The 15,561-nt window shown below is 42.0% G+C and overlaps 1 protein-coding gene across 3 annotated transcripts in view; it reads right to left on the reverse strand.

The window, feature by feature from the left end:
- The window catches only part of LOC106588887 (transmembrane channel-like protein 5), a 30,106-nt gene that overhangs the window by 12,639 nt on the left and 1,906 nt on the right, over positions 1–15,561 (reverse strand). For all 3 annotated transcript variants that reach the window (XM_045707304.2, XM_045707307.2, XM_082965787.1), the window contains 7 exons: positions 14,807–15,063; positions 10,778–10,855; positions 8,395–8,511; positions 7,885–7,987; positions 5,685–5,766; positions 5,000–5,260; positions 4,661–4,809 (listed from right to left, as the gene is read on the reverse strand). In XM_045707304.2, coding sequence (XP_045563260.2) covers positions 4,661–4,809; positions 5,000–5,260; positions 5,685–5,766; positions 7,885–7,987; positions 8,395–8,511; positions 10,778–10,855; positions 14,807–15,063 — 1,047 coding nt within the window. The remainder of the gene's footprint in view (positions 1–4,660; positions 4,810–4,999; positions 5,261–5,684; positions 5,767–7,884; positions 7,988–8,394; positions 8,512–10,777; positions 10,856–14,806; positions 15,064–15,561) is intronic.

Raw genomic sequence — 15,561 nt, forward strand, 5'->3', positions numbered from 1 at the left:
AAGAATTCTACAACCACCTAAAAGGAAGCAATTCCCATACCTTCCATAACAAAGCCATCACCTACTGAGAGATGAAACTGGAGAAGAGTCCCCTATTCAAGCTGGTCCTGGGGCTGTATTCACAAACACAAACAGACCCCACAGAGCCCCAGGACAGCAACACAATTAGACCCAACCAAATCATGAGAAAACAAAAAGAGAATTACTTGACATATTGGAAAAAATTAACAAAACAACAGAGCAAACTAGAATGCTATGTGGCCCTAAACGAGAGTACACACTGGCAGAATACCTGACCACTGTGACTGACCCAAACTTAAGGAAAGCTTTGACTATGTACAGACTCAGTGAACATGGCCTTGTTATTGAGAAAGGCCTCCATAGGCAGACCTGGTTCTCAAGGGAAGACAGTACACTGCTCAAAAAATGAGGTGGAAATTGAGCTGCACTTCCATCCTCCTACCAAATGTATGACCATACTAGAGACGCATATTTCCCTCAGATTACACAGATCCACAAAGAATTCGAAAACAAACCCAATTTTATTAAACTCCCATATCTACTGGGTGAAATACCACAGTGTGCCATCACAGCAGCAAGGTTTGTGACCTGTTGCCACAAGAAAAGGGCAACCAGTGAAGAACAAACACCATTCTAAATACAACCCATATTTATGTTTATTTATTTTCCCTTTTGTACTTTAACATCGCTACAACACTGTATATAGGCATAATATGACATTTGAAATGTCTTATGTGACTAATATTTACTGTTACTTTGTATTGTTTATTTCCCTTTTGTTTATTTCCCTTTTGTTTATCATCTATTTCACTTGCTTTGGCAATGTTAACATGTGTTTCCCATGCCAATAAAGCCATGAATTTGAATTGAGAGAGAGCGAGACAGACAGAGAGAGCGAGACAGACAGACAGACAGACAGACAGACAGACAGACAGACAGACAGACAGACAGACAGAGAGAGCGAGACAGACAGACAGAGACAGAGAGAGCGAGACAGACAGACAGAGACAGAGAGAGCGAGACAGACAGACAGACAGAGAGAGCGAGACAGACAGACAGACAGACAGACAGACAGAGAGAGCGAGACAGACAGACAGATACAGAGAGAGCGAGACAGACAGACAGAGAGAGCGAGACAGACAGACAGAGAGAGCCAGACAGACAGACAGACAGACAGACAGACAGAGAGAGACGAGACAGACAGACAGACAGACAGAGAGAGCGAGACAGACAGACAGACAGACAGACAGACAGACAGACAGAGAGAGCGAGACAGACAGACAGACAGACAGACAGACAGACAGACAGACAGACAGACAGACAGACAGACAGACAGACAGAGCGAGACAGACAGACAGACAGACAGACAGACAGACAGACAGACAGACAGACAGACAGACGAGAGCGAGACAGACAGACAGACAGACAGACAGACAGACAGACAGACAGACAGACAGACAGACAGACAGACAGACAGACAGACAGACAGACAGACAGACCGAGAGAGAGACTGATCACCCCAATCCACAAAAGTGGTGACAAATTTGACCCCAATAACTACCGTGGGATATGTGTCAACAGCAACCTTGGGAAAATCCTCCGCAGTATCATTAACGGCAGACTCGTACACTTGTAAATACAACCCAGATTTTATTTATTATTATGTTTATTTATTTCCCTTTTGTACTTTTTTTATTTCACCTTTATTTAACCAGGTAGGCTAGTTGAGAACAAGTTCTCATTTGCAACTGCGACCTGGCCAAGATAAAGCGTAGCAATTCGACACATACAACAACACAGAGTTACACATGGAATAAACAAAACATACAGTCAATAATACAGTAGAACAAAAGAAAACAAAAAGTCTATATACAGTGAGTGCAAATGAGGTAAGTTAAGGCAATAAATAGGCCATGGTGGCGAAGTAATTACAATATAGCAATTAAACACTGGAATGGTAGATGTGCAGAAGATGAATGTGCAAGTAGAGATACTGGGGTGCAAAGGAGCAAGATAAATAAATAAATACAGTATGAGGATGAGATAGGTAGATAGATGGGCTGTTTACAGATGGGCTATGTACAGGTGCAGTGATCTGTGAGCTGCTCTGACAGCTGGTGCTTAAAGCTAGTGAGGGAGATATGAGTCTCCAGCTTCAGAGATTTTTGCAGTTCGTTCCAGTCATTGGCAGCAGAAAACTGGAAGGAAAGGCGGCCAAAGGAGGAATTGGCTTTGGGGGTGACCAGTGAGATATACCTGCTGGAGAGCGTGCTACGAGTGGGTGCTGCTATGGTGACCAGTGAGCTGAGATAAGGCGGGGCTTTACCTAGCAGAGACTTGTAGATAACCTGTAGCCAGTGGGTTTGGCGACGAGTATGAAGCGAGGGCCAACCAACGAGAGCGTACAGGTCGCAATGGTGGGTAGTGTATGGGGCTTTGGTGACAAAACGAATGGCACTGTGATAGACTGCATCCAGTTTGTTGAGTAGAGTGTTGGAGGCTATTTTATAGATGACATCACCGAAGTCGAGGATCGGTAGGATGGTCAGTTTTACGAGGGTGTGTTTGGCAGCATGAGTGAAGGATGCTTTGTTGCGATATAGGAAGCCGATTCTAGATTTAATTTTGGATTGAGATGCTTAATGTGAGTCTGGAAGGAGAGTTTACAGTCTAACCAGACACCCAGGTATTTGTAGTTGTCCACGTATTTTAAGTCAGAGCCGTCCAGAGTAGTGATGCTGGACGGGCGAGCAGGTGCGGGCAGTGATCGATTGAATAGCATGCATTTAGTTTTACTTGCGTTTAAGAACAGTTGGAGGCCACGGAAGGAGAGTTGTATGGCATTGAAGCTCGTCTGGAGGTTAGTTAACACAGTGTCCAAAGAGGGGCCAGAAGTATACAGAATGGTGTCATCTGCGTCGAGGTGGATCAGATAATCACCAGCAGCAAGAGCAACATCATTGATGTATACAGAGAAGAGAGTTGGCCCGAGAATTGAACCCTGTGGCACACCCGTAGAGACTGCCAGAGGTCCGGACAACAGGCCCTCCGATTTGACACACTGAACTCTATCAGAGAAGTAGTTGGTAAACCAGGCGAGGCAATCATTTGAGAAACCAAGGCTGTCGAGTCTGCCAATAAGAATGTGGTGATTGACAGAGTCGAAAGCCTTGGCCAGGTCGATGAATACGGCTGCACAGTAATGTCTCTTATCGATGGCGGTTATGATGTCGTTTAGGACCTTGAGCGTGGCTGAGGTGCACCCATGACCAGCTCTGAAACCAGATTGCATAGCGGAGAAGGTACGGTGGGATTCGAAATGGTCGGTAATCTGTTTGTTAACTTGGCTTTCAAAGACAGGGTAGGATAGATATAGGTCTGTAGCAGTTTGGGTCTAGAGTGTCACCCCCTTTGGAGGGGAGACCGCGGCGCCCAATCTTTGGGAATCTCAGACGATACGAAAAAGAGGTTGAACAGGCTAGTAATAGGGGTTGCAACAATTTCGGCAGATACTTTTAGAAAGAGAGGGTCCAGATTGTCTAGCCCGGCTGATTTGTATGGGTCCAGAGTTTGCAGCTCTTTCAGAACATCAGCTATCTGGATTTGGTTGAAGGAGAAATGGTGGGGGCTTTGGCGGGTTGCTGTGGAGGGTGCCGGGCAGTTGACCGGGGTAGGGGTAGCCAGGTGGAAAGCATGGCCAGCCGTAGAGAAATGCTTACTGAAATTCTCAATTATAGTGGATTTATCAGTGGTTACAGTGTTTCCTAGCCTCAGAGCAGTGGGCAGCTGAAGGAGGTGCTCTTATTCTCCATGGACTTTACAGTGTCCCAGAACTTTTTGAGTCAGTACTACAGGATGCAAATTTCTATTTGAAAAAGCTAGCCTTAGCTTTTCTAACTGCCTGTGTATATTGGTTTCTAACTTCCCTGAAAAGTTGCATATCACGGGGGCTATTCGATGCTAATGCAGAACGCCACAGGATGTTTTTGTGCTGGTCAAGGGCAGACAGGTCTGGAGTGAACCAAGGACTATATCTATTCCTAGTTCTACATTTCTTGAGTGGGGCATGCTTATTTAAGATTGTGAGGAAGGCCCTTTTAAATAATAGCCAGGCATCATCTACTGACGGGATGAGGTCAATGTCATTCCAGGATACCCCGGCCAGGTCGATTAGAAAGGCCTGCTCGCAGAAGTGTTTAATCATTTTTAACCATTTGCACATCGTTACAACACTGTATATATATATATAATATTTGTGATGTCTTTATTCTTTTGGAACTTCTGTGAGTGTAATGTTTACTGTTCATTTTTATTGTTTATTTCACTTTTGTATATTATCTAAGAGAGAGAACAGGGGTCACTTTACTGCACTATTACAACATGAAGGAAAGGTTAAATAAATATCATAAAGGTATGATGTGAATGTCATGGCATTGGTGATTTGATTGACATCATAAATGTGAGATCAACTGTCTTTGATAAATGATTTACTGGCACTTGAAACCAATGAAGAAGCACATGGAAACCAAACCATGCACGACATAAATGACAGTCCAAAGCAGAGTTAATAGTGGTCAATACAATGTTACTGTTACATGATCACTGTGGACTATGCTGTGCAGTCCCATCCCATACTGACCTGTAGATGAGGGCGGCTCCACACAACACCATGTAGGCTGCTATGGTGAGGAAGTAGGCCAGCCGCATGTTGTACTCAGGCCAGCCCCCTGTTCCTTGTGTTTTATTACTGTAGCCGCCATAATACATCACCGTGTGGCTGAAATAACCCTGTGGGGAAAATAGATACATCAAAATAAAACATTTTTTATCACACAGTAACTGTTCACTGTATGCTGACTTTACAGTACGGGGTGTAGTATAACAAATATGTTGATCAAGTTAGTAGTGTATGCTGCTATGGAATGATTCATTCAAAAGCCTCTACTAGAAGTAGCGGGAATAGTAAACAACAACAAACCGCTCCGGTAAGTATCTCTAGGCCTTTGAAGCTGACCCCAGTGGGGATGTCTGGCGTGGGGTGATAGATGAGCTGCGGGATGGTGATGAAACCAAAGTTGACCAGGAAGGAGAAGATGTTGAACATCAGCAGCCATTTTAGGAACTTGAAGTAGGAGAGGACCCCCGTGCCAAATTTACCACCGACCTCCTTCATGGTACCCCGCCACAGTTCCAGGGTCTGCCTGGCTGAAGTCATGTTAGCACCGCACCTGCGGAAAGCCTGCGAGGGAAGACTGGTCTGAGAACAGTGGTGGGGGTCTTGTATGTCACAAATGCACCGTCATAGATTTCATAGCACAGTTGTCATAGAATAGGTATAATTGTCAATAGAGGATGTGGATGATGGAACAGTAATAATGTTCAATGTAAGTAGAAAGTTATTGTATTGTAGCCGGCATGGTGGCAGTCAGTTTCTGCTTTTGCCAATGTTCAAGTGTCGCTGAATGCAGAGACAGAATGTCACCCTGGCAAATTGTATTACTCATAAAAGGCATAATGATTTAGTGATAGCCAACCACAGGAAGTGTTGCACTTTGCCATAGTCTAATAGGGCACTGCTTGTGCAGTACAAGGACACACAGGAAGTAAAGTTGGGCATCAGGACAGGAACACACACAAAGATGTCAGAGAGTCAAACTGCTCACCAGTGAGAAAGACGTCGAGCAGTCTGAAAAGCAGTTCAGTTGCCGGGACTTTTTGAATGATTTCAACGCCAATACTTGGCCCCTAGGAGATATGAGATCAAACAAATATAAAGATTACAGTCTGATACAGTTATGTAGCGTATGATAAAAACATACGCACATCACAGCGTTATCTCTTCATAAAATATATGACCTGTCAAAAGTTGCACAGTGCTCTTGGCTGGCTGTGTTGCTGTAAACTTTGGACTTGGCCGATGCGATGCGCTTATGGTAAACACTTCTTCCTTACCCGCATACTGCAAGAAGGTGTGTGTGTGTGTGTGTGTGTGTGTGTGTGTGTGTGTGTGTGTGTGTGTGTGTGTGTGTGTGTGTGTGTGTGTGTGTGTGTGTGTGTCTGTGTGTGTGACTATTCTCCCCAATGATCTTGCAAGCATTGCAAGCCTACATAACTGCACACTCAATGCCCTACCTACCCTTGTACATAGTATTTATTTTACTACCCCTGGTAATAAGTTCATCTTTCCATAGTAAAACTGAAAGAAAACAGGCAGCTTTTGACCTATGACGGTGACATGACAACTATACAGTTGAAGTCGGAAGTTTACATACACCTTAGCCAAATACATTTAAACTCAGTTTTTCACAATTCCTGGCATTTAATCCTAGTAAAAATTCCCTGTTTTATGTCAGTTAAGATCACCACTTTATTTTAAGAATGTGAAATGTCAGAATAATTGGAGAGAGAATGATTCATTTCAGATTTGATTTGTTTCATCACATTCCCAGTGGGTCAGAAGTTTACATCCACTCAATTAGTATTTGGTAGCATTGCCTTTAAATTGTTTAACTTGGGTCAAACATTTTGGGTAGCCTTCCACAACCTTCCCACAATAAGTTGGGTAAATTTTGGCCCATTCCTCCTGACAGAGCTGGTGTAACGGAGTCAGGTTTGTAGGCCTCCTTGCTCACACACGCTTTTCAGTTCTGCCCACACATTTTCTATAGGATTGAGGTCAGGTCTTTGAGATGGCCGCTCCAATACCTTGACTTTGTTGTCCTTAAGCCATTTTGCCACAACTTTGGAAGTATGCTTGGGGTCATTGTCCATTTGGAAGACCCATTTGTGACCAAGCTTTAACTTCCTGACTGATGTCTTGAGATGTTGCTTCAATATATCCACATAAATTTCCATCCTCATGATGCCATCTATTTTGTGAAGTGCACCAGTTCCTCCTGCAGCAAAGCACCCCCACAACATGATGCTGCCACCCCCATGCTTCACGGTTGGGATGGTGTTCTTCGGCTTGCAAACCCCCCCCCTTTTAACTCCAAACATAACAATGGTCATTATGACCAAACAGTTCAATTTTTGTTTCATCAGACCAGAGGACATTCCTCCAAAAAGTAAGATCTTTGTCCCCATGTGCAGTTGCAAACCGTTGTCTTGCTTTTCTATGGCGGGTTTGGAGCAGTGTCTTCTTCCTTGCTGAGCGGCCTTTCAGGTTATGTCGATATAGGACTCGTTTTACTGTGGATATAGATACTTTTGTACCCGTTTCCTCCAGCATCTTCACAAGGTCCTTTGCTGTTGTTCTGGGATTGATTTGCATTTTTCGCACCAAAGTACGTTCATCTCTAGGAGACAGCGGTATGACAGCTGCGTGGTCCCATGGTGTATATACTTGCGTACTATTGTTTGTACAGATGAACGTGGTACCTTCAGGAGTTTGGAAATTGCTCCCAAGGATGAACCAGACTCGTAGAGGCCTACAATTGTTTTTCTGAGGTCTTGGCTGATTTCTTTTGATTTTTCCATGATGTCAAGTAAAGAGGCATTGAGTTTCAAGGTAGGCCTTGAAATACATCCATAGGTACACCTCCAATTGACTCAAATGATGTCAATTAGCCTATCAGAAGCTTCTAAAGCCATGACATCCTTTTCTGGAATTTTCCAAGCTGTTTAAAGGCATAGTCAACTTAGTGTATGTAAACTTCTGACCCACTAGAATTGCGATACAGTGAATTATAAGTGAAATAATCTGTCTGTAAACAATTGTTGGAAAAATTACTTGTGTCATGCACAGTAGATGTCCGACTTGCTAAAACTATAGTTTGCTAACAAGAAATTTGTGGAGTGGTTGAAAAACGAGTTTTAATGAGTCCAACCTAAGTGTATGTAAACGTCCGACTTCAACTGTACCTGATGTGTTTCTTGTCATCAAAGCTCATAGGGAGGTCTCGGATGGCCTTGATTCTGTCCCTCGTTGACATAGCAACCAGCTCTTTGACCAAGATCTGTTCCTCTGTTGGACAAAGACATGATAAGACAGATCTGTGAGGTTATTAATCATAGTATGCCTTTAAAATCAGAGTTGTAATATAATATAAAAAATTATAATAATATATTAATACATAATATAACGTATAATATATGAGTTTGTCATTGTGATTTAAGGATAAGAAGTGATGTAGGGTTAGGATTGAGTAATAAAGTCATTACATAGTAGGAAACGTCTTATACTTCAATCAGTGAGTGTATCCAGAATATGACTTGGATAACATTGTCCTGAACTGATTGAAAAGAGAAACATCATATTTCTACAAGGAGAATGGACAGGCATTCTCAACAGTTGTTGTGCCCATAGGAATACAATTATAGTAATTTAACTTCTATGACTGTTCCCTAGGCTCTCCATTCTTCATCCCTCACCATTTTCCATCTCATTCCTGATGTCGTCCTCAGAAAGGCCCAGATTGCCCAGAGCAGCCTCTCCTACAGGGAATAGACTCATCTTCCTCGACCCCCTGAACCTCATCGAAACATGACCTGGGAGACATGAGGACATCTAATTAAACACAGCTGACAGCCTAGCTATTACTGAGGAATTATGAGCTTAATAATGTGTGTTGAACAAATAGAAAGTCATCCATCATAGGCTTACTATCAGCACTAACAATACAGAGGATATATAATATGTTAAGCTAATAGAAAGTACTACACATTCTATTTATTCATTTCAGATCATGTCCACCCATTCACTTGGCAAACACAATTCATTCCCATAATTACAGTGCAGACAAGTGAACATACAAAGAACGGCATGCACATACAACTTACAATATATCATGGTTTATTGGTTCACTCACTGACATGGTCCTTGATTGCACAAGGAAGTAGTTTTAGGTGGCTTGAAAGGGGAGACTCACAATCACATTGCATGGGTGTATCGTGAGTCAATATTTACACTGTGCAAATAAGTGTTAGCTGCTGATGATCAACTTTGATTAAACCAAATCGAGGTTGTTAAAAAAAGGTTTCCAATAGGTTGTCCCCATAGCAGAACCATTTTTGGTTCCAGGTAGAACCATTTTGGTTGCAGGTAGAACCCATTTGGTTCCACGTAGAACCTGGAACCAAAAGGGTTCTTCGTGGAACCAATAAGGGTTCTTCAAAGGGTTCTCCTGTGGGGACCGCCAAATAATCCTTTTAGGTTCTAGATAGCATATTTTTTTTCTAAGAGTGTACTATATTTCACATCCTTTTGACAAACGCAGTAGCATGACTAGCTGACAATGAAAAAACACTGTAGATTACACACTCTAATACAAACTAACCTCTTTAGATTGTGAAATTGTTTCCCCAAGCCTTATCTGTCCCATTAGAGTTAGCCATTATAACCATGCTAACCGAGTAACGCTGCTACACCTGTGACATATTGTGTGTCTTTGTTAAGGCTAAATCATTGAGAAAGTATAAAAGGCTAAAGAGGCAACCACTCTACAGATGTCGGATCTTAATTTGATCACCCTGTTTCAGGAGAACTTTCCTGTAAAACCTGTAGTGCATTTGAGGTTTTAAAAAGACTAATTTCCGCTTTGAAATTTCAGACAAATGTATCAAACCCTAAGAAAATGTCCATTAATTATAATCCACATCATAATTCACATTTCCTACTGCTGCAAGATCATTTTCCTGCTATAGCAAACTGGTTCAAATTAAGATACTACATCTGTACATTTCTTGGTTAGTTTTTTTTTCTTTTTTTCCCCACCTTTATTTAACCAGGTAGGCCAGTTGAAAACAAGTTCTCATTTACAACTGAAACCTGGCCAAGATAAAGCAAAGTAGTGCGACACAAACAACAACATAGAGTTACACATGGGATAAACAAACGTACAGTCAATAACACAATAGAAAAGTCTATATACAGTGTGTGCAAATGTAGTAAGATTAAGGAGGTAAGGCAATAAATAGGCCAAAGTGGCAAAATAATTACAATTTAGCAATTAAACACTGGAATGATAGATGTGCAGAAGATGAATGTGCAAGTAGAGGTACTGGGGTGCAAAGGAGAAAAAATATATAACAATATGGGGATGAGGTAGTTGGGTGGGCTATTTACAGATGAGCTATGTACGGGTGCAAGGATCGGTAAGCTGCTCTGACAGCTGATGCTTAAAGTTAGTGAGGGAGATATAAGACTCCAGCTTCAGTGATTTTTGCAATTCGTTCCAGTCACCGGCAGCAGAGAACTGGAATGAAAGGCGGCCAAACGAGGAGTTGGCTATGGGGATGTCCATAGCAAACACCTAATCATCAGTCCTCATGATGAGACCATATTACCTGGATTGTGTTCATTAGGCAACAAATGGAAGAAAACAGACTGAAACGGGGAGGGACTACCTGGACTTGTCCAAAAAGAAACGCTCATTGTAACGTTTCGTTGTAAAACGTTTTGCTACGTTTTGCCTTAATCAATACAGCCCTGTAAATTGTTAGCACCATAGTTTCCCGGGATGGTATTTTTCTGCCAACTTCCTTGTGCTGCCTGTCGTCTACCTTTGGGTAATGTTTTATTAGACATTGGATCGTCATAAATCATCTTAAAACCTCTTAAGGCTCTGACCCTTTTTTTCAATGTTTGCCTAAAATGACATACCCAAATCGACCTGCCTGTAGCAAGGATAGTGCAACAACTAACCTCAAAGGTTCTTATGATCAAAGGGACCAACTGAAAGCTAAAGAAGTAAAGTAAGGAAGTAAATAGAGAGTAATCTACTGTATGTGCTTTTTAAAGTGGTTTGAACAGTACCTGCAGTCGCAGATGGAAGTCGTACAGGAGGCGTTGTGTCATAATGCGTTGCCTGGTCGATCTGGTACCCGCTGTGATCTGAACATCATGGAGAACAGAACACTAGGCTCATTAATTGCATCCACCTAATTTTCGAACGTTGCTATGGGCGCAGCCAAACAATGGAAGTGATGGATTCGATTTCTGTTTTACTTACCTAGTGCAGCGTGCATGTGGCAATTTTGCTAAAGTAAATTGTTTGAAGGAGTCAATTTGTCCAGTATAAAAGTCAAGTAAACAAGTGTAATTGTATATGTATTTCATTCAAGTTCTCAAACGTTAGCTAGACCTACTAGTAGTTAAGTTGTGATAATTACGTGAATTGTGTTGTGTGTGAGATAAAGGCCTCCACAAAGCCTATAACTATAACGATAAACTATAGACTACATAACTATAAAACGTTGGTGAGCATCCACACTAGAGGAAAGTCTATCGTTTATTGTTCTGCAGTCCTGCACCTGTCAATCAACTGATCAACGAATTCTACTGCACACTGCCTATTAAGAAGGTGGTAACACAAGACCATTCATGAGGTCTCTAACACACACTACTGGTTCAGACCAGTGCTTTCAGGGTGTCTCCATTGTCATAGTGACAACTGCAAATAATACTTCAATGTACATCTAGGCCAAATGAAAAATAATATAGTAACTCGTATTTAAATGTAGCGGTTGAACAACAAACGCCGAGCCTGCATATATTTTACAGCATCTCATTGCCTCGTCGCTCAAGTGGTTTGCAAGTGATTTCCATTTTTCTAATGGTTGTCAATTCCTTTGTGTCTTATTTTTCACTGTGCTCATCTAGGCTATGTCCTGTACAACTATTTGCAATGCATCAGTGCAACAATGTTATAATCATAACAGGCCAAACGTGATCAATCACACCAACACACTTTCTCTCCTCAACTCTCCACAAAATGGATTGTCTATGCTGTAGGCCTGTTTTACATTCAGCAATTAGTAAATGCAAGCCTGCTTCTTTCCTGAATAGGCTATTAGGCTTTGTAAAATAAAAAAAAGTATAAAAAGAAATGTCCTATCGCTTTTGTAGCCTATAGCTTTCCTGGGATTTCACCAGAAGAGGAATCGCCTATTGCAGAGAGGCTGAGAGGCTTGTTATAGCCTGTTGCGCACGGGAACAGCTGGAAACGAGAGGCTAGTGATGTGTAGCTGAAGTAAGAAGCTAAATATTAGCTAGTTATTAGGCCATGCATTAGCTAAATATTAGAGCTATAGTCTAAATATTTACCTGTCAAAGATTATGAAATGGTCCTCCAGGCTGCGCTCTGTGGTTCACCGGCACGCAAAGTTCCATTATTGATTAGGCATAGGACTACGTTTTTAGACAATACATTATTGTACCTGGGCTACAACAACACAGTGCAACGAGGAATGTATTATTGTTATGAAGTGAGCACACAAGTATTGTCCATAGGCTGTAAAATGCAGTGATGTGATTTGAATAAGTAGGCTAAAGAAGAAAGGTCGAAATAAGGGTCCAAAAAGCTTTTGTACTCTGTCTTTTCCTGAGACTCCTCAAGATTTAAGAGGAATAGCTGTCAGTAGAGAGGCCAGGTGCGTAATTGCACAACAGAACAAAGACGGACAGGCTCGAGATGTAGCCTAAAGTAGAAGTGTATGCATATTAGGCAATTATTTATAAGCTCAATGTTAGGCTTAATACTGTAGTGAATATATTAAGTCAATTTACACAGCAAAATAAAAAAAAAGTTCATCAGATAACGAAATCATAGGTGGCTCTACACTATGTGGGCTCCCGAGCTGCGCTGAGTGCGCTCGCTCCCAGACCCCGGGTTTGCAGCTGGAAAAGCTACCATATGTTAACGTTTTTTAGGGATAATAAATGTATCCTACCTAGGCTACCACAACACAATGTAATGAAGAATGTTATTTATTGTTTTCAAGTGAGTACAAAACTGTAGTCTAGCCTGTAAACTGCAGTGAATAGCCTATGCCATTTGAAAAACCGCTCAAAAGCCTGGCGTTTTGAATACATCCCGGTAGCCTGCCTGATTGGGCAATCATTTGAATCAGCTATGTTTTTTTCTCTCTGCAGTTTAGTCTACATGGTCCAGGCACATAAGGCAAGTAATATGTTGTATTTTGTCAGGATGTTTCGCTATCAGAAACATGCCAATTGCAAGGATTTTTAGTGGAGCACATATGAATTATGATAAAGCATGAGCGCGGAGGAAGTTGTATCACAGGAGGTTGGTGGTACCTTAATTGGGGAGGACAGGCTCATGGTACTGGCTGGAGAGGAATTAGTGGAATGGTATCAAATGCATCAACATATGGTTTAATGCCATTCCCAATGGTGGAACAAGCTCCCTCACGACGTCAGGACAGGGGAGTCAATCACCACCTTCTGGAGACACCTGAAACCCCACCTTTAAGGAATACCTCTACCCCCCCCCCCCCCCCCCCAAAAAAAAATAAAAATAAAAATAAAAAAATATATATATAGATGTACTATTGTAAAGTGGTTGTTCCACTGGATATCATAAGGTGAATGTACCAATTTGTAAGTCGCTCTGGATAAGAGCGTCTGCTAAATGACGTAAATGTAAATGTAATTCCAATCGCTCCATTCCAGCCATTATCATGAGCCATCCTCCCCTCAGCAGCCTCCATTGATGTTGTATCAATAGTTTGAGCATTTGGCTTCCGTGTTTTAAAAGCGTTCGAAAAGTAGGTGGATATGGTACCTATAACAACAATGAAAACACAAACAGACATAACCAAACAGACGGCAGGAAGTAATAGAAGAAATTCAAAGTCACTTAGCAACACAGAACCTGAAGACCAGCCACACTGAAATACTACTCCATTCCCAACCTGGACTCAGGGGTAGACTTAACATAGTAAAGTAAATCCAGACACTCCTATTAGTACGATATGTTACGTTTCATATGGTACTGTATGTATTCATTTGTGGATGTCCATCCATTTCATATTATATATTACGAATGACAATTCATATGATATGTTACAAATTGCAATTCAAACAATATGTTACGAATTGCAATTCGTACAATATGTTACGAATTGGCAAAGCATATTGTAACGACCCTGGGTTTCTAAGCGCGGATATGCTTGTGCTTGGCCGGTGAGCGCGTTCCTGTAAGACGCAGAGTCTCAAGCTAGTGCGAGGATGCGCTCTTTGAAAGGAGGGAGTAGTGTAACGACCCTGGGTTTATAAGCGCAGATATCGACTCTGCCGCTTGGGCATGCTTTTGCGGCACAGTCGATAGCGCGCTGGACTTCGGGCTAGAAGGTCGAGCGTTTGAGACCTGCTCCCTGCTGTTTCATTACAATATATGTTACGAATTCCAATTTGTTGTGGCTAACGTTAGCTACGTAGCTAAGTGGCTAATGCTAACATTAGCTAGGTGGCTAATGTTAGCTAGGCTAGGGGTTAGGGGTTAAGGTTAGGGTTAAGGTCAGGGTTAAGGTTCGAGTTAGGTTAAAGGGTTTGGCAATGAGGCCCTTCATCTACGTCCCCAGAGTAGGATGAACTCATAGATACCATTTTTATGTCTCTACGTGCAGTTTGAAGGAAGTTGCTATCTAGCACTAGCACAATTGCTAACTAGCGTAAGCACTATTGCTACTAAGCATTGGCTCGCGAAACTACCTCAAACTTCCTTCATACTGGACTTATGTAAACATACTAAACGTAACATATCATACTAATTTGAGTGTCACGGATATATATTTACTATGTTACGTCTAGTCTATGCAACCAGGCTGCCATTCTAACAAAATCATGGCCACACTATCCTCTCAGAACCCGGAACCAAATCTTGGGAGGAGAGACTACCCTTACAGCACAAGGGATCATATTTCACTGATCTGTTTACAATACAATCTCCCATCAGAAAACGTGTGTACTGCCATTACATCGGTGTGTAACATTACTTTTTTCTATTGTCTAATTAATCAATTCAATCAAACATCGACTTACTGAGGTCATGCTGCTGCCATCGTGGGCTCTCCGACCGGGGAGGAAGGAGACCCATGGGAATGCTGTCTCTGCCCCTCCAGCTCCCCTCCTGCCACCCGCCCCAGGGCACTCTCTCCTGGGCATCGTCGTAGCTGTACTGGACCCCTCCTGGGAGCTGCTGAAGGTCGGACCTACCCCTCTCCCCCCCGGCTCCATCATCCCTGGGGTAGGGGTTACCATGGGGGTTACTGTGATGGGATTGGGATTTCCTGGAAGGACTGGAGAGAAGGACGGAGGAGATAACATTACTGGTGGGTTGTTGTTTAAACCCTGCATCGGTCAGTCCAACGCCTTAACCATTATACTCATAAGGTTGTTGATGGTGTTCTAAAGATCATGCTACAATATTATTATAGACATATGACATCTGTCATAGACAATATATCACGTCCTGACCATAGAGAGCTCGTATTTTTCTATGGTAGAGTAGGTCAGGGCGTGACTGGGGGGTTTTGTCTAGTTTATTTATTTCTGTGTTTGGTTCTAGTTTCTTTTTTCTATGTTGGGTTTTTTGTCTAGTTTAAATTTTCTATGTTGTGTTCTAGGTTCTTTTTTCTGTGTTGGGGTTTTTGTCTAGTTTACATTTTCTATGTTATGTTCTAGGTTCTTTTTTCTGTGTTGGGGTTTTTGTCTAGTTTACATTTTCTATGTTGTGTTCTAGGTTCTTTTTTCTAGGTTGGGTTTTTGTCTAGTTTAAATTTTCTATGTTGTGTTCT

Source organism: Salmo salar, chromosome 02, assembly GCF_965601325.2.
Source record: "Salmo salar chromosome 02, fSalSal1, whole genome shotgun sequence".
In the NCBI taxonomy this organism is placed as follows: Eukaryota; Metazoa; Chordata; class Actinopteri; order Salmoniformes; family Salmonidae; genus Salmo; species Salmo salar.